Source organism: Vicia villosa, linkage group LG2 (assembly GCF_029867415.1).
Source record: "Vicia villosa cultivar HV-30 ecotype Madison, WI linkage group LG2, Vvil1.0, whole genome shotgun sequence".
NCBI classification, from domain to species: Eukaryota; Viridiplantae; Streptophyta; class Magnoliopsida; order Fabales; family Fabaceae; genus Vicia; species Vicia villosa.
The window spans coordinates 156,762,885-156,788,797 of record NC_081181.1 but is presented as its reverse complement, the minus strand read 5'-3'; the positions used below and the strand labels follow the sequence as shown (position 1 = coordinate 156,788,797).

Genomic DNA, 25,913 nt, shown 5'->3' with positions numbered 1-25,913 from the left:
TGGTGTACAAATAAATAAGAAGAAAACATGCACGTCTAAATTTGACAGAGGTTTCTGAACTATAGAAGTGAGGATTAAAATTTTTATTGTGGGATGAAGTAGTCAAAATATGAGAAACCATGTTCCAATAGTTAATATACTTTCATACAATTTATATTTGACACTCTTGACTTTCTAACACTTGAAACTATCGAAAATTTAAAGATTCATACATAACAATACTTCCTAAGACAATAATCATGATATTTAAAAGTATTGTTTTGTCCTTAAAAAAAAAGTAGCTGCAAACTTCTTAAGTTTAACAATTTTCCTTATATTAATATTTATCTATAATTTTTATTAATAAATATATATATTATAATATTAAGAATGGACGGAGTATTAGTGGTATGACAATTTTCTTAATAAAGAAAATAAAATGCTACGTTGAAAGTGTGTAAATTATTTGCGGGTTTTAATTGACGAAAATTATTGTAGCTGTAATGAATACACGAAGGAGCGAATGTAAATGAGTCGACTGAATATATACTAGATAGGAAAAGCGAAAGAGAGATACTAGGTTCGAAGATTAGAGTTAACTTCATTCAGTTCAATGGAAAGAGCGGCACTTGTTCGTTCTCTTTCCCTCACCAGCACCAGATACTTATGCCGCTGCTCCGTTCTCTTCCCATTCCCATCCACTCTCACTCCATCTAGGTTTTCTCCGCCACCTCTCCTCCGCCGCCACTCAACTTCCACCAGATTGCGTCTCACCTCCTCTTACTTCCCTAACCGCAATCGGAGCCATTTCTCCACGAGAGCATCCCTTGTTTCTTCTCCAGGTTCATTATCTTTTCATTTCCATCTTAATCAATAACAATTCATCATAATTTTTAACTGTTTATTTATTTATTTATTTATTCTAGATATCGGTGGTGGCCAAGTCGTGAACGATGAAGTTGCTCGTCAACTCGGTTTCGAGAAAATCTCAGACGAATTCATTCCAGAATGCAAATCCAAAGCCGTGCTCTTCCGCCACGTCAAAACCGGAGCTCAAGTCATGTCTGTTTCCAATCAAGACGAGAATAAAGTCTTCGGCATTGTTTTTCGAACTCCTCCGTCAGTATTATCTATCTTCAATCATCTATAACTAACTATCTATTTATACTCACAGTCACTAATAATCAACTTCAATTACAGGAACGATTCCACTGGTATCCCTCACATTTTAGAGCATAGTGTACTATGTGGATCCAGAAAATATCCTCTCAAAGAACCGTTTGTTGAGTTGCTGAAAGGAAGCTTGCATACTTTCCTCAATGCGTTTACATATCCGGATAGGACGTGTTATCCCGTCGCTTCCACTAATACTAAAGATTTTTATAATCTTGTTGATGTCTATCTCGACGCAGTTTTCTTTCCTAAATGTGTTGAGGATGTTCAGACTTTTCAACAGGAGGGTTGGCACTATGAGCTCAATCATCCTTCGGAAGATATCACTTACAAAGGTTTTTGCTAATGAATGCATTTTTCGGTCATATATGGTTATTTTAGTTTTCGAATCGAATGGTTTTTACTCATTTGTTCTTGTTGTTTCAGGTGTTGTGTTTAATGAGATGAAAGGTGTTTACTCTCAACCAGATAATATACTTGGACGAGCTTCTCAACAGGCCAGTTTAATTTTTTGTATTGAGCTCTCTTTTTTTTGGGAGCCTTGCATTTTTTACATGTTATCACCTTCAATTTTTCGATGGTCATACTTTAAACATTCACTTCATTTTTGGTGTCCGTCCCTATAATAGTGTTTAAAAATACAGTCATACAAATATTTCATTCCTTGATGTAGGATTTGTATTTAAATTTGTGTTGGTATTTGTTATGCAATTTGTTAGCTCCCCCCCATTTTTGAAACCAGGAAGCATTTCATTCACCAAATTCATGTTAAATATACAATAATATTCTGTCAATTTCAATTTTATGTTTCTAGTACCAATTGTGGCATTTTTTTTTGTAACTTAAGCCGTCTGCGTTAATTATTTATTATGGTTATATGTTACTTTGATTCAGGCTCTTTTCCCAGATAACACATATGGCGTTGACAGCGGAGGTGATCCTCAGGTTATTCCAAGGTTGACATTTGAGGAATTTAAGGTTTGTTTTAAGAATAAAGTAGAAAACATTATTATGGTATATAGAGATAACTAATTTGAACAAGGAGTCAATTACTTCTGTTTGATTTTTAGTTGTCTGTGTCCACTACCACTGATTTATGAAGTATGATGAATAAAATGGTACATCTTGATGGAACCTGTACTTTCTGGTCTTTTTACTTCCATATAGTCTACTATAGATCTCAATATTTAATTCCACTTATTTCAAAGACTTAATTGTTTTATTTAAGAAATTTTCATTTTATACTTGATGACAGGAATTTCATCGCAAGTATTATCATCCCAGCAATTCACGAATATGGTTTTATGGAGATGATGATCCAAATGAACGCCTCCGCATCCTAAGTGGTAATAAGAATTGGTTTAACTTGCTCTTTAAATGTTGAGGCTGAGAGTCGGGGAGAGTCATTTGTAATGCTCTTGTAGATCCAACCCAGACTCCTGAGAAAAATGAATGACTTAAAGCATGGGGCCTGACTTGTTGTGCAAGCCCATTCTCTGACATTGATCAGGATATTGTTGGGCTACCCTGTACATACTTTTTAACCAACAGCAAGTTGGGTCTTCACAGTTTATATGCCAAGCCTAGCTCCCTCACACATTCTATGTCAAATATAAATAACAAAGATAACCTATGGATAAGTTTGAACTCCTGATTTGTTGTTTAGTATTTTTTTTTAGTGGAATATCTTATCCTATTTCCAATTGTACTTCACATTCTCTCTGATTTTTCTTTATAAAAATTTGACTACCTAGTTTTTGAAAGTCTAAAAGTTATGGATGTTTATGTTCTTTGAAATATTGGAGACAGGACAATCAATTCTACGACTTGAATTGTTGTTATCTTCCCTTTTGAAATTATATAAATACACTCACTTTAGAAATTAAAACCAACACGAACCTGTGTTGATTTCAGCGTTGAAGACTGTAAATTGTCCTACAGCTTCTTTTTATTTCTTGGATTTATTTCCCTTTGGATTTATATGTTGTACTTCGTTTATTTCTCTGCCACACTTGATTTGTTCACTGTTATGTTTACTGATTGATAACTGAGAATATTATTAGCATCATGGCATGGTTGCTCTGTTTTCTGTCTATGCTCAATATTTCAGATCAGTTATGAAAGATGAGTTTAGAGTTCTTACCTGTAGCATATAGCCGCTAACTTAAGTGTCTTATCTGTTATCCAGAGTATTTAGACTTGTTTGATGCAAGTTCATCCCCAAACGAATCGAAGATTGAACAACAGAAACTGTTTTCAAAGCCAGTCCGGGTTGTTGAGACTTATCCTGCTGGGGAGGAGAGTGATTTGAAGAAGCAAATGGTCTGTCTTAACTGGTTGCTCTCCGAAAAGCCCTTGGACTTGGAAACTGAGCTGGCATTTGGTTTTCTGAATCATCTTCTACTGGGCACTCCTGCTTCACCGCTGAGAAAATTTTTGCTAGAAAGCGGGCTTGGTGATGCCATTGTTGGTGGTGGGTTAGAAGATGAACTACTGCAGCCTCAATTTAGCATCGGAATGAAGGGTGTGTCAGAAGATAATATTCATAAGGTAGAAGAACTGATCGTGAGTTCACTTAAAAAGTTGGCTGAAGAAGGTTTTGATACAGATGCCATTGAGGCTTCTATGAATACAATTGAGTTTTCTCTCAGAGAGAACAACACTGGGTCATTTCCCCGTGGCTTGTCCCTCATGCTCCAGTCCATTGTAAGATAAGCTCAAATTTTTGTGTGGAAAATATGCGTCCTCTGTTGACTGAGATTTATAATTGTTTTGGTTTGTATATTTAGGGTAAGTGGATTTATGATTTGAATCCCCTTGAACCACTGAAGTATGAGAAACCTCTCCAAGACCTGAAATCTAAAATAGCAAAGGAGGGCTCTAAAGCTGTTTTTTCTCCACTAATAGAAAAATTCATCTTGAACAACCCTCATAAAGTTACTGTGCAAATGCAGGTATTTATTTACTTATATTAGCCTTGAAAGCTTGTGTTTATGTGAGAAGTCATTTTGCTCACAATATGTTATTGATTGATGAAAAAAATTTCTTGTCAGCCTGACCCTGAAAAAGCTGCTCGTGATGAAGAGGCGGAAAAAAAGATATTGCAGGAAGTTAAAGCTAGTATGACAACAGAAGATCTGGCAGAATTGACTCGTGCTACTCACGAGCTTAAGCTTAAGCAGGAAACACCTGACCCACCAGAAGCTTTGAAAACTGTTCCTAGTCTTACTCTTCAAGATATTCCTAAAGAACCTATTCATGTTCCTATTGAGGTTATCATTGCTTTCCCTTAAGTGAGAGTTTTAGTGTGTCTTGAAATAGCCTGTAGAGGCTCACAACGACTTGCATGTTAAATGTAGGTTGGGGATATCAATGGAGTAAAAGTTTTGCAGCATGATCTCTTCACAAATGATGTCCTTTACACTGAAATAGTATTTGACATGAGTTCATTGAAGCAAGAACTTCTTCCTTTGGTGCCACTATTTTGGTAACTATGCAACCTCTTACGGATGTTTACATTTTGTTCCCGTCCATCTATGGTTCCTAATATTGCATGCTTAGTGTATTTTTCGAATAGCAATTGGTAGTTATGTTGTTATTGACCTTCCTTGGTATGGAGTTTCATTATTTTTATTTAACTTCAATTCTGAAGATGCTTGTTCTTCTTAGGTTCCGTGCTATTGTGATGTGATTCTATAAAACAAAACATTAGATTCTGTCATGCGCTCCTATCCAAATTCACTACTGGATTGTTTTGGTTCTCAACATGTTTCTTAGTACTACTGATGGCAATAGATCTATTTATTTTCCTTTGATGCTTTTATTCTTCTATTCCTCATTCTGTGTATATCAGAAGCAGCTTCTTGATAGATATATGACAAATCTAGTATTTACATGCTCTGTACCTCTTCCTATGTTACTTTTTGACAGCCAATCATTGCTGGAGATGGGTACAAAGGACTTGACTTTTGTCCAGCTAAACCAATTAATTGGGAGAAAAACTGGAGGGATATCAGTTTATCCATTCACATCATCTGTGCGGGGCAAGGAAGATCCATGTAGTCACATGATTGTTCGAGGAAAAGCCATGGGTGGACGTGCTGAAGACCTTTATGACTTGGTATATTTTTTTGCCCAAACTTTGAACATTTCCTGTTTCAAGTTCAACATTCAATGCTCTGCGTTATTAGCCTAAAATATCTATTTTCATCATGTTAATCATAATTTCATTCTGCCACTGAACTCCAGATTAATTCTGTTATTCAAGACGTCCAATTTACAGATCAACAACGTTTTAAACAATTTGTTTCCCAGAGTAGAGCAAGAATGGAGGTAATTATCAAAATGTTTTCCGTGAATGAGAAAAGTGATAGACAGTCATTGTGCAGAACCTCCATACTTATTATCTATTTTGTGCATTTGTCTTTTGTCAGAACCGGCTTAGAGGCAGTGGTCATGGAATTGCAGCTGCAAGGATGGATGCAAAACTAAATGCAGCTGGCTGGATGTCGGAAAAGATGGGTGGTCTCAGGTTGGAATATTATGATAATCTTATGATTTACTGTGAGAAAACCTTTATATTCATTTCTCTGTCATCCATTCTTGTCATATTAAATGCTTCTAACACTAGTCTACTTATTGACACCTAGACATTATCTGTGCAAGGCTTTAGAATCTTACAGTTTTCCTTTTTAATCTAATCTTTATGTTCAATACTGAAATAGAAGTGTAATTCCTGTTGTGTATGCATTGATTGTATTTTTGTCATATACTTTCTAGCTACCTTGAATTCCTTCAAACTAGCATTGATTGTATTTTTGTCATATACTTTCTAGCTACCTTGAATTCCTTCAAACTCTTGAAAAGAGAGTGGATCAAGATTGGGCTGATATCTCATCATCTCTTGAGGAAATTCGCAAAACTGTATTTTCTAAGCAAGGCTGCCTGATAAATATCACCGCTGATGGGAAAAACCTTGCGAATACGGACAAATTTGTGAGCAAGTTTGTTGATTTGCTTCCTAATAACTCTCCCATTACTACAACAAATATTTGGAATGTTAGACTTCCGTTGACAAACGAAGCTATTGTGATTCCTACTCAGGTAAGATTGCTTCAGCTGTCATCCTTTATGTACATAGTTTTAAACTAAATTTCTTAATTGGGCCCCCGGAAAAAAAATTCAGAGACCTATTTAGTCCCTGAGAAATGAAAAATAATTATTTGGTGCTTAAGAATGTCAAATGTGTGTTAAATTAGTTCTTTTAGGGGACTTGTTAGCACATATTAGTATTTAGATACTAATTCGACCCACATTTGACACTAATAATGATAAAATTGGTATATCATTTCTCAGAAACTTTATAGGTCTCTGTATTTTAATCGGGGATCATTTTGGGTATTCACCCACAATTTAATTTTTGTTATGCGCATTGCACAGGCAGTGTAGTTATCTTTAAGCCCTAGTTTCATTTTATTTTGTTGCATTTAATATTTGTTTCTATCAGTTAATCATGTTTCTTTCTACAGGTAAATTATGTTGGGAAAGCAACCAATGTTTATGAGGGTGGTTATAAGCTTCACGGGAGTGCATATGTTATTTCCAAATACATTAGCAATACATGGTTGTGGGATCGTGTACGGGTTAGTGGTGGGGCTTATGGAGGTTTTTGTGATTTTGATACACATTCAGGTAACTTGTTTTATATTTAGGTGTAATCAATAGTTATTGAGTAGTATGCTTGCTATCTTGCATTTTTACCTTTTTGTTTGTTTTTCTAGGGGTGTTCTCCTTTTTGTCGTACCGTGATCCCAACTTGCTGAAGACACTTGAGGTCTATGATGGAACTGGTGACTTCTTAAGAGAACTGGAAATAGATAATGATACTCTTACAAAATCCATAATCGGGACCATTGGGGATGTAGACTCCTATCAACTTCCTGATGCCAAGGGTTATAGTAGGTATGAATGATATTAATTGATAATTGATACTTTTTTTGTTTTTTTTTTGTTAAACTATTAATTATTCCTTCTAAATTTGCAATTGTTGCTGTTTTTTATTATAGTTATAAATTATGCTTGCGTTTCATTTCGTTGCAGTCTGTTGCGGTATTTACTGGGTATCACAGAGGAAGAAAGACAAAGGAGACGTGAAGAGATATTATCTACAAGGTAAAGATTCTGTTTGAATGATGATCCATGTATGATAAATGACTTTTTGATCTCTCTGCTAACGATAAATCAAAAATACAAAATTTCAGTTGATTTTATGTGTGAAGATTGTATAATTTTACATTTAGTTTTACTGCTCCTAGAGTCTAATCTTCCAGAATCTGATAGTTTTAAAAGTCTTGAAATATTTCGCAAGAGGACTATGCCTCCTTATTTCCCATGGATGCTGCCATTCACTTATGGCAGAAAGAAAAAAAATAATAATAAAAGGAATATGAATATTTGTTTTTTGACCACTACATCAACTGTATATGTTGCTTGGAAAACTTGGTGTTGAGTCATGTGCTTTGCAGTGTTCTTATTCTGTTTTATTTTTTTATTCCCTCAGATTGGAGGACTTCAAAGAATTCATTGGTGCAATGGAAGCAGTTAAGGATAAAGGGGTTGTGGTTGCAGTGGCATCTCCCGATGACGTAGAAGCGGCAAACAAGGAGCTTTCCAACTTCTTTCAAATAAATAAAGCTCTTTAGGTTAAGGATTTACTCTGCAAGGATTGAAAATTGTATCTTAATATAATTTTCCATTATTTTGAGATAATTATTATTCAGAATTTTTTTTTTACAGGTGTAGATTGCAAACTAGTAGTTTATTAGCTAGAAAGTTTCTTGTATACTAATTGAATATACGGAGAATATACAACAAAAAAATAAAAAAATTCAATTTAATATTGATGACTTCTATAGTTCGGACCACCATCGATCGTTGAAAACCGTTTGATTGTGGAATTTAAGATGCAATCTTGTTGATGTTAGTTTGTTCATTAGTTGCAATTTGGTTTTTGGGATGTCTTAAAGTTGGTGTCAAGGCTAAGGTTGTACAGTAGGTTCTAATATTTGCAGGCATGGAGCCTAAAATTTGTGTGATACTTATTGAAGAATGCAAGAACACCCACCCTATTTAACAAATACATGAAAACTCACAAAAATGATTTATTTTTAAATAGCTTTAAAACATTATGTTTGAAGGTCCTTACTTATAAGCAATACAAAATACAATACCTAGGCCACATCTCTTATCAAGTACTCTTAATACCCTCCTCATGTTTCAGGACCAAACAGAAGTATCGCACAACTAGATATGGAAATCTTGTAAGCATTTTCCATATTCCATAACATGTTTCCATACTTTGAAAGTATCGCACAACTAGATAAGTATCTATTTGCCATGGAATAGTTAGCAGCCATAATAAATGAAAGAGTTTACGTTGCTTTAGGTTTGATGTTTCATCCTTTTCTTTTTAGCTAAAATTGATATTAGACTATATTTATTCTATAATTATGAGTAGCATTTGTCGTAAGTAACCTCAAGTAATTTATAACCTATATCATTTTTATTTTCTGATACCAGTCTTATTGTGCTGCGAGATCCAACAACATTCTTATCATTTCTAACCTTGCATTTGGGGCAAAAGTCTCAGAGTTAAAGCCTTGGTATATGGTGCGTTTACCCATTTTTGTCAGCTGCAGCTTCTTCATGTCCTTGTGCTCCATGACAACAACATTGCATCTTTAATACAAGTCTGAAAGTGATCTAGTTCCTCTAACAGGTTCCTTAATCAAACATGACCACCTGATATATGGTGCGGTTAATTGCTATTCAAAAGTTTGGTCTGACCTGACCTATTCACTTCTATCGGAGGCCACACCAAAACCTCCAAAACATACTAAAAAGGAGCCAATCCATTTGAAAGTTCTAATTTTTAAGTCGAGACAACCACTCATTAACTTATGATTCTAAAACCCTTAAAATAAAATAAAATTAAAACAAATCTCATATATTTAATAACTTCAATGATGGTACACAATAAGATTTAGTGCAATGAACAAGTTATATGATTGATATATTAACATGTTATATGATTCCTCTTTTAATCACTCACAGTATCTTTAGAAAAAGATACCTCTAAACTAACTTGTGTTTGGCCGAGAGGTTACTAAGGTGGATCACAAATTACTCCATCATTTGAGATTAAACTTGTCTGTAATCAAAACTTATTTAGATAAAGCACATTAACCATTTAGACTAAATTTTTGTGAGAGGTAAATGTGGCATTTTATAAATAAATAAATAAAAAAGGTAAATTCTATAAACTTATGCTGACAATGTGACGTTAAATTCCAAATAGGAAAGTGTGCATAAATCAAACCAAACTTGGGCAAAAACTTATGAAGTATTACTCAAAATCATCATCACTGATAACAACATGACATATTTTTTTCTGTGATACTTCATTTAGAAGAGAGTGCTCATCATTGATATCAGCAGGGCATGATCTTTTCTGTTTCGATATTTCATTTACAAGAGAGTTTTTGGTGTTCGATGCTACATCTATGCCAACTTTTTTGGTAATTTCACAATTCGTTGCTTCTTTCTTCCAAGCAATCGAAGATGAATGAGATGCAGAACGTAGTGGTACTAACTTATTATGTGAAGAAAAAGGAGTAGATTTTCTCTCAACGTTCCGCCTAGGCCTGTGTAATTCCTTTTTCTGTACTTTGGGACTCATTGAGTCAACCGGTACCAGCTTTCCGTCAACTTGGTTTGTAAAGACAAAAGTCACCTAAAATATATAGAAAAGCAAGTAAATTCAATTGTGTTAAATAAGATATGGTTATTGAATTGAATTACTTTCCAATAAATAATTTTAAAAAAAAGAAGCAAGGATTTGGGAACGAAAATGAGTAAAAAAACAATGGCACACACACCTCATCTCCAGCTGAAGCCTGAAGGATACCATCTGGTACAGAGGCTGGGGAAAAATGATGGCCCCAACTACTTAAATCTTCTTCCAATGGATTCCCTACCTGCAAAATGAAGTTTACAAAAGAGTCAAAACCACAATAATTTGTTGTGTATAGATGAAATGAAGAGTTGAAAAGAAAGCATCCTACACAAAAGGGAAGGAGTTTTTATTTAACAAAATATATACACAACCTGCTTTTCTGATCTTTTTAAATTCCCTAAGCAGCCTGAAATTTCAGCAAATCCGCCTATATCAGAGGTTTCTTCATCATCACCTTCGCAATTAATCATTGTCGATAAGACATCAGTGTCTTGAGGCCCATCATATGTTTGACACCGACTACATCGCATATTTTCATGAATCTCTGACCTAAAGAAATATAAACAAGCAGACATTAGAATGAGAGGTTATAATAGACAGTCTGTGAATATTGGAGTGTCTTTTAACGCTAACAGACGATCGACATTAACCATGACTAATTGAATTGGTAGAGGATACAGACGAAAAAATAGATATCCAAATGGAAATCCAATCTCCTGGAAATAGTATATCAGAAAACCGGATCCCTATCTGTTAGTTTTCATTAGAGCATCGTCATTATTTTAGATAATTATAATTACTATTAGTAGAAATTATTCTGTATTAGCTGTCACGGGTTCATTTGTCCAGCTCAGGTAGTTGGTATTAGCTTTTAATTGTAGATTAGCATTTGTTCTTTGATAACAATTGAAATATCACTCATAAATATTTTCTAGATGGTGTCACGAGCTCCCGATTTTGGGGTCTTGCTTCCGCCTAAAAAGTCTAGCCACCTTCATTGCAACCTTTTGGGGCTCATTTGTTTCCTGTTGGTCGTCACCTACTACAACAAATTCCCGTTTGTTGTCACCCTTTGCATGCTACCGCCAGTTACCATTTTCGCACTGACAAGTTAGTTTAGTAAGTGACAAAAGCAAAGTTAGTTTAGAGGCTACAAGAAAATAAAAATTATCAACTAATTATACTAATTATACTGACAAGAAAATAAAAATTATCAACTAATTATACTAATTATACTGACAAGAAAATAGTTTAGTGAGTGACAAAAGCAAAGGTAGACCTAGGCTACAAGCAAAGCCAAGAAGATCACACTATTTTCTTAAACATTTTGAGGGAGGTAAACTAATTATACTTCTTGTTTATGCTGATAATAATATTGTTACAGGAGATGATCTCACTAAGAGACATCTGCTTAAAGAGAAATTATCAACAAAGTTTGAGATGAAAAACCTTGAGCAACTCAAGCATTTTTTAGGAATTAAGGTGACATATTCAAAAGAAGGTATTTTGATCTCTCAAAGAAAGTATGTGATTGATCTTTGGCAAGAAATAGGCAAACTTTGATGCAAATCTGCAAGAGTCTCTATTGGGAAAAATCACATAATGAGCACTAAAGAGGAAAGGGCTAAAGTTAACAAAGTTTATCATCAGAGATTAGTGGGTAAGTTAGTATACTTAGCCCACACTAGACTGAACTTGACATATTAATGTTGTGAGTCAATTCACGCATTATCCAAGAGTAGATTGTGTTCTGCAATAACTGAAAGTCGGTGTGGGGTGATGACTTTTGTCAAAAGAGGTGGAAACCTAACTATGGAGGCTTATACTCATGCAGACTATGCATGTCCAGTGAGTGACAGGAGATGCACCCCATGCTATTCCACATTCTTTTGTGGAAACCATGTTGCTTGGAAAAGAAAGAAGAAAAATGTAGTAGCTCGATCAAGTGATGGGCCATAGTTTAGAGCTATGGCACACGGGATATGTGAGTTATTATGGATGAATATTGTGTTAAATGACTTTAAGATAAAGTATGAAGGCCTTATGAAGTTGTTTTGTGACAGCAAATTGACTATTAGTATTATTCATATTCTGGTTCAAAATGACAGGACAAAACACATTGAGATAGACTTACACTTCGTCAAGGAGAAGCAATCCATGGATTGGTAGTAATGACCATCATTCCTTTATGGCCTCAATTGACTGATGTGTTAAAAAAGAGACCAACAAAATAATTTAACCAACTTACTTGCAAGTTGGGAATGATAGATATTCAAAACTTACTTGTAATTGGCAAGAATTAGTTTGTATTAGTTGTCATAGGCCTAGTTTTCTGGCCCATGTAGTTGGTACTTTACTTTGATAACTAATGAAATAACATTCAAAAGTTTCTTCCACACTTGTCTTTCAAAATGCTTGTCATACATCAAACAAATAAAAGTATGAAGTTGAAAACTTTTAGAGTATCAAACAGAGATGAAAGCTAATGACATACGCTCTCTATCTACTTTTATTACATCAATTTTCATACAATCAGGCAGATCCACTGGAGCAAATAGACTTTATTTCTATAGTGTTAAGAGATGTGGTTGGGCCTAACTCATCCCTACAAAACTGGCTTGTGGGTGAGGATTATCCACTTATAAGGACATATTCATGCCATATATTATTTGATGTGTGACTCTTAATGCACCCTCACACCCAAGACTGAAAATCCGAAGCGTGGAAATAAATTGTGGGTGTGGTCTACCGGATCTTAAACCGGTTTGTAGAATGAGGATTGCCCCACTAATAAGAACGTGTTCAGGTCATATATTGTACAATGTGGGACTCTTAAGATATATAAATTTGAAATATTTATGATTAAAATTAGAATTGATCGATCTTAGTATGCAACATCACGAAAACTTTGATAGACTGATCCCAAATTTTAAAGTGCCACCAACACCAACTAAATAGATTATCTTTCTTTTTTTTCATTAATTTCAGATATCACAAGTTCATAACAAGAGAATACAGAGATCAAAAGGAAAAGAATGTATTACTTGACGTTCTCATCAAAAGTAAACAAATTGCGAAGATCCTCTGTCGAAAGAAGATTACCCTGAAAATCATAAATAGATTATGTTAAAAAATGTGGATGGACCTAACTCCTCCCTACAAAAACGACTTTTAGGGTGAGGATTGCCCCACTTATAAGGACATGTTCAGGTCATATATTATCCAATGTGAGACTTTTAACCCACTCCTTCACACCGAGGACTAGATATCTGGAGCATGAAAATAAATGGTGGGTAACCCGATAGCAAAAACCTGATAGTAAGTGGCCACCGGATCTTAAACGTATGTTAAGAAATATGGATGGGCCTAATTCATCTCTACAAAACTGACTTGAGTGAAGATTGTCCCACTTATAAGTACATATTCAGGCCATATATTATCTGATGTGAGACTCTTAACATATTATAACAAATGTAGGATTGTAAAGCATGGAATAGGTAGCATCAACTTGAATACATGTAGAAGCAACCTGTGCCGTAGCGCTGTCATTTTGCTCCCGCTGAATAACCTTTTGCAACCCTTCTTTTGACATTTGACGCTGGTAGACCTACAAATAACTTAATAGAGTCAGTAGCAGAAATAGCTCAAAGAAGGAACAGATACTGAATCAATAAACAGCACAAGATAGATTTCTATTTGTTCAATCATCACAATAATGTAAACCTTTTCTTCTATTGTTCCGGTACTCAAAAATCTATAAATATAAACTCTTTTCTTCTGTCCATCCCTCCACACTCTTGCTGCAGCCTGATTATAGGAAAGAATTGTAAACAAATGAAAATCAGGTAGAGTGCATATAAAAATTTCAGCTGTTACAATTGAAGCCAGTGCCAGTGTATTACTTGTTTATCATTGGCTGGATTCCAATCAGGATCAAACAAGACCAGTCGATTTGCCCCAATCAAATTGAGTCCACAACCACCAGCCTTGCTGCTTAAGAGAAAAACAAATTCATCCTGCAATATGACAATGTTTCTATCAAACATAATTGCATGTATTGGTGAAATTTCAAGGAGAAGAAACAACACTAGAATTGGAAATTTCAAGGGGACCCATTTACCTTAGACGGGTCATTCAAGCAGTTGACCAACTTTTGCCTTTTACTGATTGATGTAGCGCCATCAAGCCTCAAGTGAGGGTACCTTTGTTCCCGACACAATTGAGCAAAAAGATCAAGAGTCTGTTACAGGGAGATAGTTTAGGGTCGCAGCAGAGAAATAGAACAGCAACAAAGGTAGCATGAAAGATTCAATTAGCCACGAGGATGATTGAGAAAGGTGAATACACATCTAATTGTACGGTTGTGAGCTTGAATCCATATATACCTTGTAGAAAAATATAATTGTTGCTGTTGGGTTTCAATGTTTTATTCACTATTCCTTTAATTAACTATTTTTTTATTAGTATTCAATGCAATAACTGAAATATTACCTAGCAAACTTTTTTGCCTGATAAAACCAGAGAACAATCACAAAATGTCACATTGCATTTTCCTTCATTGAGTTGATTTATTTTTTTCTCTAATAACATGGTTGCCAAACTTGGGGCCTATTATAGTAGGGATAAAATCCTATTTTTCCTCCATGATTGATTGCATGTGGTTCCTTGATTCAACTTGGAATCTACTGATAGAAAACATAAAGGAACCCCGCAAACCAACTGAATTTTCATTGAGACAAAAAAGAGATCGGGGTAATATAAAATTAAACAAAAGGAGCTTGTGAATATCGAGAATAACAGTGATCGAGAAAAAATGTTTTACTGATCCTCAAGCCATGATGACTACATGCTTTTTATGTAAAACTTTGTTCATTATCATTAGAACTTAGAGCAGAATTAGGTCAGCAGTATCTGTTAAGAAGAAATAAGGATGGTAGACCTTGACAATTAGACTTTGACAGTTAAACATTACCTCAACAGTGTACCACTTCCTTTCCTTTGTTAGTTAGACCTTGACATGTAAAATTAATATTTGTAAAGTTGTTGGATTCAGTTGCACTCTAACTTCTGGAGCAGAGGATAGAGGGAGAAAATGTAGGAGAAAGCAATTAGCTGATCGGGTAGTTTTCGGTGGGAGGGATCAGGTACTCAGATCACCAGAACAAGAGGAGTCAATTCGATAAAATTATTTTTCTTCTTACTTCTGTTAATTCCTATTTTTGAGAACAGTATATATCTGACTACCATTAACAGTATTTCAATTTTCTAACAAGGGCGACACTATCAACACTTAATGCAATCTAGATTCACCCACATAAAATTGAATAATATATGTGGTTTATATCTGTTAAGTTAGATAAAAAAAACTTATGCTTTGTATGAACAGAGTGTCTCAACTAAACCACAGAGAACTGGATCCAACCTGATCATCAGTATATATATAAATTCTAGTAATCATCGCAATTGCATGCTAAGTTCTAACCCCCGGTAATACATGTATACAGTAATATGGGTACAGCACATTGACAGATAGATGCTATAAGGGTGTGATTGTTGGTTTATCGTCAATTAAACATCCAGAGGATAACAGGAGAAAGGACTAGAGTGCCATAAGAGGATGCATTGTATGACAACGCACCTTGAGTTAACCTCAAAACTACATACAATTATTTATTTCAAAAAAACAACAACCAAGCCTTTATTGCTCCATTAAAAGTGATAGACTATATCGACTAAACATATGATAAATCATATTTCTAGCCAAACTATTGACGTCTAAGTTTTACTTAATAGTTTTTCCTAAAATTTAAAAGGGAAATGCTAACGAGTGCCCTCAGAGGAATGGTTAAGCATTTCAAAATAGTAAATTTATCTCGATAATCTGCGTATTTAATGCCTTGAAAATTGAAATATTAAACTTTCTATAAAATATTTTCTTTTTTTGGAATGCTTAACCATTGCCCTGGGGGCACTGGTTAGCAAGACCCAATTTAAAATTGTTCATTACATAAAAAATATATGAATCATCTCAAAAAAGTACGGAACTCTAATCATTCTAATCATTTGAACAGTTGTATTGGTCAGCTAGAAGCCTAAACCTACTATTGAAAAATAGTTCCAAAACATAATTTTTCTTGTTACCACATGCCTGAGTATAGTTTGAGACAAGGACAATACGGTCGTCTGTTCTCTGACGTAATTGAGCAAGTAATCTTGCCAAGACTTGCATTTTACCAGAAAGCTCAACCCAGCCTCCATGCCCTCCTGTCCCTGATCCAGACCTACAAATTATCCCCCATAGAATGACTAAATTGAGGCACCAAAAGTATAAGTCTAACTGAAACATAAACTAAACTACCTTCCAGATGACATATTTGGAGGGAAGAATCGGATGCAGTTCTCAAAACCTGAAGTTCCTGGACTCCCATTTCGTATGGTATCATAGATGAGCTGCAAGACATTATTGTTGTGAGGAAAAAAGTGTGTCCAGAACCAACGAAACATTAAAGGAGGAGATGGTTTCTTTCAAAATTATTAACAAAGGATCTTAGGTTTAAAGGAGGAAATGAATGAAAATAAATTATTACAGATAGTCTTCTTGCTAATTACAATGACACCCATAGAAGAGCTTCACATACTACTTTTAACATATAAGGAAAAAACTAACTTAGTTAACAAAGTGTATTTTGTCCAAGCATATAGATAATAGCAATAGAAAGAAACCCCTCCTTCACTCACCCAAAAAACAAAAAGATTTAAATCATACCTTAGGATGATTGCATAACTTTTTTAGAGCTGTTATGTAGGCCAAAATCTTTGACTGCTTCACTTCTTCATTAATCACACGTTTAACCTGCATTTGAAGAAACATATTTATCTAAGCAGGCTCGACAACCTTGTTATGGTCAATCTTATGAAAAATGTGTGTGCTCAAACAAAACTGGACATTACATTTTTGGATTGTATAAAATGTTTATATAGATCTGACTGTAGCGGAGTCAACTTGCAGCAAACAACTTCAACTATCTGTACAACAAAAGTAAAAGATCATGGATATGAGATTAAGAGGACCAGATAATTATCAATTACCCATACAGTTTCTGTGGAATAGTTAATACAGAATCAAATGATTCTGTTTGTACAGCTCATTAAGGATTAGGATTAATGTAATTAATTAGTTATTATTTCCTGTTCTTTTCTGTAATTAGAATCAGCATTCATGGGAAATTAATTCCCTTGATTCTTAGGTCAGATTTCTCTTTCAAATTCTGCCTTATGCAGTCTATAAATACAGCATATGTAATTCTCATCAAATAGTAGAAAATATAAAATATATTTCTATATGGTATCAGAGCACGATCTGAACCATCCCTAAACTAGTGCTGCCAAACGATGGAGGATCCCAAAGCCGATGAATCACTCAAAGTGGAGACTGGATCATTTCCGACCAGTTCACACGAAGGGCTCACTCACCTCATCACAGGCCATAAATTAAATGGTCAAAACTATACCCAATGGGTAAGGTCAGTCAAGATCTTCCTCGAAGGAAAAGGAAGGGAAGGCTACACTACAGGAGATTCTAAATGTCCCGAAAAAGGAGACAAAAACTTTCAGAAATGGAAACTTGAGAACAGCCAAGTAATGTCATGGCTGCTCAATACCATGACAAATGAAATTGGTGAAAATTTCATGTTCTATGACACTGCAAAAGAGATATGGGATGCAGTGAAAGAAACATACTCAAATGTTGACAATACATCTGTCATATTTGAGATTAAAAGCATTCTTCATGACCTTCGACAGGGAGAATCTTCTGTTACTGAGTATTTTAATATACTTAACAAACACTGGCAGCAACTCGACGTATATGAAGAGGTTACATGGTGTTGTACAGAAGATCAAAAGAAGTATAAGGAGCTGGTGGAAAAAGATAGGATTTACAAATTCCTATTAGGGCTAAACAAGGACCTAGATGAAGTTCGTGGAAGGATCCTTGGAACCAAACCACTTCTCAAAATTCGAGAAGCCTTTTCAGAAGTGAGAAGGGAAGAAAGCAGGAAGAAAATCATGTTGGGAACACCCAACTCAGTTTCGTACAGCGAGAGCTCTGCAATGGCAGCAAGAGGGAATCAGCCCCGGCCACCACAAAAGAAAACCCGCCCCTGGTGTGATCACTGCAAGAGACCAGGCCACACAAAGGAAACATGTTGGATCATACATGGAAAACCTTCGGAGACCAAATTGTTCAAAGGCAAGGAGGGCAGAGGTAACACAGCATTTAACAATCAAGAAGCTGAGGTATACTCTAACTCATCTCCTTTTAGCAAAGAACAAATGCAGGCTCTTCAAAAACTCCTTCAGCAAACCATGTTAACTGCAGAAAAAAGTGGTACTGCTGTAGTGGCTCAAAGAGGTAATTACTTACATGCTCTAAGCACTATTAAGGAAAAAACAAAATCATGGATTGTTGACTCAGGGGCTTCAGATCACATGACTGGTGATTTTACTTTGTTTAGTAGTTATTCTCCATGTCCCTATAACTATAATGTTCGAATAGCTGATGGTACACATTCTAAGGTCATGGGTAAAGGGTCAATTGTCATTTCACCAAATATTACACTTGACTCTGTTTTGTATGTGCCTAAATTGGATTGTAACTTGCTGTCTATTAGCAAGATTACAAGAGATTTGAAATGTGTTACTAAATTCTTCCCTAACTTGTGTGAATTTCAGAATTTGGAGTCGGGGAAGACGATTGGCAATGCTGAAGAGTGTGCTGGACTCTACCTCCTTCAAGTGGAAAAATCAGAAGCAAAACTCAAGAATAATTATCATGTTGCAGCTGTAGTTTCAAGTGATGATAATCCTGTAATGATGTGGCACTATAGATTAGGCCACCCAAATTTCATATACTTGGAAAAAATGTTTCCCTCTTTATTCAATAAAAACAAGGAATATTTTCGGTGTGAAATTTGCCAATTGTCTAAACATACCCGAAACCATTACCCACCCCAATCCTATAAACCCTCCAAACCTTTTTCATTAATTCATAGTGATGTATGGGGACCATCACGAGTCCGCAACATTACAGGCTCGAGATGGTTTGTCACCTTTATTGATGATCACACACGTGTTACCTGGGTGTTTCTAATGAAGGAAAAATCAGAAGTAGGGAGAATATTTGAAATTTATCATAAGATGGTACAAACACAATTCCAAAGCAATATTCAGATACTTAGAACTGACAATGGTCGTGAGTATTGCAACCTTGCTCTAAATTCCTATCTTCAAAAGGTTGGAATTGTTCACCAAAGCTCGTGTGTGGACACCCCCCAACAAAATGGAGTAGCGGAAAGGAAGAATAGACACCTTTTGGAAGTGACTAGATCAATCATGTTAGCCACAAATGTCCCACAACACTTTTGGGGAGAAGCTGTCCTTTCCGCAACTCACCTTATAAATCGAATGCCCTCCCGTATCCTTAACTTTAAGACCCCACTCTCCACACTTCAAAACCTATTTCCAACCAGCAAAATATTTTCCTCTATTCCATTAAAAATATTTGGATGCTCAGCTTTTGTCCATAACCTCAACCCTCACCGAAGCAAATTAGACCCAAAATCCATCAAATGCATTTTTCTTGGTTACTCCCCTCACCAAAAGGGATATAGGTGTTACTCTCCCCATACCAAAAAATTTTACCACACTATGGATGTAACCTTCTTTGAAAATCAACCCTATTACACCAAAAATGGTATTCAGGGGGAGCATATCGTAAATTCAGAATACCAACTTTTGCCTCTTGAACTAACCGAACATGACAAAATCTTACCAGACCAAACCGACAACACTCAATCAGCCGAACCTATGCCTAAACCAGCTGGAAAATTACCAGAACAAACCTCTAACATTCAGCCGAGTGAAAGGACAAATGAAGTTATGACGGAAACAGGACCAATTATAATCTCAACCACATCTCAACAGGATTGTGATCCAAAAACAGGTAATTGGAAGGGTTTTTGTTATAAAAGAAGGAGGAAGGAGGTAGAGTCAAGCATATCTCCAATGCAAGGCCATGAGTCAAACCAGGCTCTAGAAAATGAAGTTCCCACAGGTAATATTCTTCCTAACTCTGAACATGTTGATACAGCAGATATTGATATTCCTATTGCTATGAGAAAAGGGGTTAGAACTTGCACTAAACACCCTATTGAAAAATATATCTCCTATGGTAAACTATCACAAAGTTACAGGTCCTTTGTAGCAGCTGTTGACAACATAGAAATTCCAAATAATATTCAAGAAGCATTGCTGAAACCTGAATGGGCAGCAGCTGTAACTGAAGAAGTTCAAGCACTTGTAAGAAATGGCACATGGGAGATCACTGCTATACCAGAAGGGAAGAAAGCAGTAGGATGCAAGTGGATATTTTCAATTAAACACAATGCTGATGGGAGTATAAACAGGTACAAAGCTCGGTTGGTTGCTAAGGGATTCACACAATCATATGGGGTGGATTATGAGGAGACTTTTGCACCTGTTGCGAAGCTCAATTCTGTCCGGGTTCTACTATCTCTGGCAGCAAATCTAGATTGGCCCCTACACCAACTAGACATAAAGAATGCATTTCTAAATGGAGAGTTAGAAGAAGAGGTATATATGCAAATTCCTCCGGGACTTGAATCACCTGGAACCTCAAACATGGTGTGTCGACTTCGCAAATCTCTATATGGCCTCAAACAATCACCAAGGGCATGGTTTGATAGACTAACAAAAGTTGTCAAGCAAGATGGTTTTGTTCAATGTCAAACAGACCATACTATGTTTGTCAAGCACTCTTTGGATGGGAAGATAGCTTTGTTTATTGTCTATGTTGATGATATCGTAATTACGGGAGATGATGATACACAAGTCAACCAGTTAAAGAAAATTCTAGCAAAAGAATTTGAAGTCAAAGACTTGGGACAACTCAAGTATTTTTTTGGGATGGAAATTGCACGAACAAAGAATGGTATTTCAGTTTCTCAAAGGAAGTACACTTTGGATTTACTTCAAGAAACAGGTATGCTTGGATGCAAAGCTGCCAATACTCCCATAGAACAAGTAAAAAGGAGTGAAGACGACGATGTACCAGCTAATAAAGATAGATATCAAAGTCTAGTAGGAAAACTAATCTATCTAACACACACCAGACCAGACATTGGTTTTGCTGTAAGCATGGCTAGTCGTTATATGTCAAATCCAACTGAAAATGACATGAGAAATGTGAACAGAATTCTGCAATACCTAAAAGGTACGCCGGGCCGAGGACTTTATTTTCAAAAGAACTCAAACAGAGGTATTGAAGTCTACACCGATTCTGATTGGGCGGGATGTTTATCTGACAGGAAATCGACTACAGGCTACTGCACATTTGTATGGGGTAATATGGTAACTTGGAGAAGCAAGAAACAATCTGTTGTGGCCAGGAGTAGTGCAGAAGCTGAATTCAGAGCTATGTCACAAGGTATTTGTGAAGGAATTTGGCTTAAGCGAATGCTAGATGAGATCAAAATTCCTACCAATCACCCCATGAAGATATTATGTGATAACAAGGCTGCTATTAGCATTGCTAAGAACCCGGTACAGCATGATAGAACAAAGCATGTGGAGATAGACCGACACTTCATCAAGGAGAAAATTGATCATGAAGTTATTAGTGTTAACTATATTCCATCATGCCAGCAAACTGCAGACATTCTAACAAAAGCCCTTTCAAGGAACATATACGAGAATATCAGATCCAATCTGGGTATGATAGACATCTACCACCCAGATTGAGGGGGAGTGTGGAATAGTTAATACAGAATCAAATGATTCTGTTTGTACAGCTCATTAAGGATTAGGATTAATGTAATTAATTAGTTATTATTTCCTGTTCTTTTCTGTAATTAGAATCAGCATTCATGGGAAATTAATTCCCTTGATTCTTAGGTCAGATTTCTCTTTCAAATTCTGCCTTATGCAGTCTATAAATACAGCATATGTAATTCTCATCAAATAGTAGAAAATATAAAATATATTTCTATAGTTTCTTTTTGTGTGCTTTATTTAAGGACCTTTTCTTCAGTCAAGGTAATAATATATATGTACACAAAATATATGTTTAAATATTTCAATAATAACATTGGCTGAAATCTACCTTCTCGTGGAATAAAATGTCAACGCCAAATCTTAAAAATGTCTTCGTAGGAAAAACTATTTTACATAATATAAGCTACTGGGAATTAACAAAAGCCTGAAATCAGCATAATTATATCTAAGGAGATTTATTTAGATGAGCAACTTCCGTGGGATTAGATTAGACTTTAGCTTCAACTTGTGTATGACACAATACAAGGTATTTTTACTAGATGTTCTCATGCATCTTGAGGGATTGGAAAGCTTTGATTCGTCGATTTTTTTCTTTCTCTATTGTTTACTTTACTTTTTATCTTGATGAAATTATATTTTAGCATATCAAAAAATGTGTATAGTTTTGAATCTTTTGATTATCTAATGCATGGCTTATGGAAAGAGACTTTTTTTAAGGATACTACAACTGAAAATGCAGAAGATAAGATTCGATGTATAGTAATCATAATTTTATAAAGAAAAAAAGAATATGTGATAGAATAATGCACTTTTCAGTTTGTTTGGCAGACAAAGGAAAATACACTACCTTCGGTGGTAAATGATTTGATAACAACGCATTAGTCCGTCTTAGTATGAACTGCAAAAGCACACTGACAAGTCAATTTCAGGAAAACAAAAGTATATTTTCTTGACAGACAGAATACACAGTAGCACTACATTGTCATTTAGCTATCAGTTCTGTATAACACTCTTTTTAGTTTACTAGCAGGATTGTAACATCAAGGACTAGTGATTGATATTAATACAGCTCTCTGAAAGTACACAATAGAATCTAATTTGCATGCACATCCAAGAAAAAATATTACCTGGTTAACTTTGGCACTTAATTCTGCAGTGCGTTCAGCACCGAGTTTCTTCTCTTCTGCAGTGGCAGCAGGTTCTCTTCCGCAAATTATCGGTGCCTTTATGATGCAGTGCATGTAAGCCACAGTCAAAATCAGAAAAACATGAGAAGAGTAAACTCATTCTAGCATGATAGATTCTGGAAGCTTTTTGAAGTTAGTTTGACTTGTTGTTGTAGTAATAACAATAAAAATATGTTGTACATGCCATTGAATATTGACTTTTATTTGACAACTGAATAAGTCCTTCCTAGTTTCTAGTATATTCTGACATAATATGAATTATGAACTTAAGTTTAGAAACAATGTGCAGCCATGATCTAAAATGTAATGTATAGATGTACCTCAAAATAACGTCGAAAATGTGCAATGTGACCCAATACTCCAGGATTAGTGAAGTTAACCATTGCAAAGAATTCTTCTAAGTCATTCTGCAAGTGGCACATGCCATACACATTTAAAATAAAATAAACAAAGACTTGGGATTGTAACTCACAGCACAATGCAGACACCTAATCATGCATAGATTCTCACCTGCAAAGGAGTTCCTGACAACAAAACTCTACGTTTGCACGGGAGAGCAGCCAATGCCTAATCCAAGAAGTATTTGTGAGTAACTCAGAAACATGCCTATAAAGAGGAGGGGGGAAGGAGATTGAATAGTAATAGTACCCGGTTTGTTATTGTCTGATCATTTTTCAGTCTGTGAGCCTCGTCACATATGAGGAGATCACACGATCCACTATCACTAAACTTGGACGAATGCATTCGAAATGTCTCATATGAAACAATGAGCACCTGCAAATTGCTTCGGGGACTCGTAAAACTGTTAATCCCAGAGATAACATCTTCTCGCGTGCTTTCACATAGAGCAACAAGGTGAATCCTTTCTCCAACCCACTTCTTTATTTCAGCTTCCCAATTGCTAACTAGACTGGTAGGAGTGACAATGATAGCCTTTCTAACCATAGGTTTCCCATCAAAGCCTTGACAAATTAGAGTGTACAGTAATGTAATGGATTGCAGTGTCTTCCCCAAACTGCGCGGTCAGAATCAAAATCAGACCTAGGTAAGTGAGTGGGGAGAATTCAGAAAAGAAGAAGAATAAGTTACCCCATATCATCTGCCAAAATGCATCCATTGATATCAGGAGTATCACACAGTCCTGCTACACAGTCAAACATAAATTGAACTCCTTCTCTGCATCAAAGAAATTGAAAGGAACAAATAGTTATTAGTATGACTATAATTGAAGAAAATCGTTAAAACGAGATGAATTGAGATTGATTACTTACCTCTGATGCGGACGAAGGAAGCGAACCAGCAACGCATCAACTGATATTGCTGTGAAATTAGAATCAGGATCAGGAGGATCCTCATGAGGAGGTTGCCAGAGTACAAGAGGCTCAATTCCAGGGGGCAAGGGTGAGGGTTTCACTTCATCCTCATGGACTGGGACATTCAAATTCAACTCCAATAAAGGCGAATGTGTAGGGTTAGGAAGAGGAATAGGAGTAGTGGAACCCCATGGGACAAACCTTTTGCGAGCAGAGAGTCTACGAGAAAGGTCTTGATTGTTGGTGTAAGCAGCATCGGATGGAGGTTTGAATGGTTTTCTGCAAACGGCGGCTCCGTTGGTACCTACTGATAACACTCGCGGTAGCAACGATTGTCTCCTCACGATCAGGTTGCCTTGGATGAGTGCTTCTACATTTTGAGATTTTCGCTGTTCGACTTCATTTTCAGCGTCGCCGGAATCGGTGTCGAAATCGGGATCGGAATCGGAAGAAGACGGCGACGACAACACTTCTTCTTCGTCTTCCATTTGGATTCTAATTCAATTATCCTTTGCCGCCAAACTGTATACTCTCCCTCCTCGCTCAAATACAGCCCAAAAATAAATCATTTTTAACTTATTTTATTATATTATTATTAATTATTAATTAATTATTAATAATAATAATAATAATAATAATAATAATAATAATAACAATAATAATAATAATAATAGAAAAAAGGCTTAATTGCACTTTTGGTCCCTCCATTATCCATTTTTTTCATTTTTGATTCCCCTATTTTAAAATCCGGAATTTTGGTCCCTAAACTATGATTTTTTGAGAATTTTAGTCCCTCTGCAAATCGGAGGCCAATTTTTTATGACATGGCACTCATTTTTTGACGTGTCAATGTCAACTCATTTAAAAATTAAATCCAATTCTTTTTGTAATTTCATATATAACTTTATCATATTTTAACATATTTTCATGTTTATTAATCAAATAGCATTATATATAAAATAGAATGATATTAAAACCTAACATTTGCCAAACACGTCGCCTCCTTCATCTTCTCAGTAAAATCAAGGCCTCCTTCATCAACTCAACAAACTCATCACGTCCTTTACTGGTTGATCGTGTTCTATCAGATCCACAACTTATTCTTCTTCTTTTATCTTCTTCTCCAACCATGTCCGAAACAAGATTTTCCTTTGCTTCAACAAACCAGTCGGGTTTAAGAAGAGGGATTATGGCGGCGATGAAGACGGAATTAGTGATGAAGATGAAAAACCAGAGATGAAGACGAAGGGCAAAGAACCTGTGAAACAACTATGGCGGCGAATGAGCTTTTGGAAAACGTAACGTGAACTGAAGGTAAATTGAAATGAAGAGATGAATAGGAATTGTAATTAGGTTACACTTAAAGAAATTAGGAAAATGAAAATAATAGGTTACTTTATTATTCTAAAAAATATATAATATGTAAATTAAAAAACATTAAAATATATATGAAATAAATTAAATGAGTTGGCATGTGACACGTAAGAAGATTATGCGCCATGTCATCAAAAATTGGCCTCAGATTTGCCGAGGGACTAAAATCCTCAAAAAATTATAGTTCAGGGACCAAAATTCCGGATTTTAAAATAGGAGGATCAAAAATGAAAAAAAATG

General features: G+C 35.5%; 2 protein-coding genes across 2 annotated transcripts; one reads left to right on the top strand and one right to left on the bottom strand.

Annotated features, from left to right (window-relative positions):
* The first annotated feature begins 468 nt into the window (after positions 1-468).
* LOC131652650 (presequence protease 1, chloroplastic/mitochondrial-like) lies at positions 469-8,052 on the top strand. Its single transcript, XM_058922579.1, has 18 exons — positions 469-821; positions 906-1,098; positions 1,180-1,487; positions 1,579-1,649; positions 2,047-2,130; positions 2,408-2,498; positions 3,341-3,858; positions 3,942-4,106; positions 4,206-4,424; positions 4,512-4,639; positions 5,083-5,272; positions 5,401-5,484; positions 5,586-5,683; positions 5,988-6,255; positions 6,681-6,843; positions 6,933-7,113; positions 7,252-7,323; positions 7,712-8,052. The coding sequence occupies exons 1-18, from the start codon at positions 593-595 to the stop codon at positions 7,851-7,853; spliced, it is 3,204 nt and encodes a 1,067-aa protein (XP_058778562.1). The 5' UTR covers positions 469-592; the 3' UTR covers positions 7,854-8,052.
* Positions 8,053-9,493: 1,441 nt separating this feature from the next.
* LOC131652648 (protein CHROMATIN REMODELING 25-like) lies at positions 9,494-25,662 on the bottom strand. Its single transcript, XM_058922578.1, has 19 exons — positions 24,258-25,662; positions 24,076-24,162; positions 23,635-24,001; positions 23,497-23,553; positions 23,307-23,393; positions 22,927-23,022; positions 22,647-22,697; positions 16,898-16,972; positions 16,713-16,799; positions 16,305-16,396; positions 16,095-16,227; positions 14,067-14,186; positions 13,849-13,962; positions 13,670-13,753; positions 13,476-13,553; positions 12,991-13,049; positions 10,318-10,495; positions 10,089-10,187; positions 9,494-9,943 (listed from the first exon to the last, which is right to left on the bottom strand). Exons 1-19 carry the CDS (start codon positions 24,785-24,787, stop codon positions 9,557-9,559), a joined length of 2,781 nt encoding a protein of 926 aa, XP_058778561.1. The 5' UTR covers positions 24,788-25,662; the 3' UTR covers positions 9,494-9,556.
* Between the last annotated feature and the right edge of the window lie 251 nt (positions 25,663-25,913).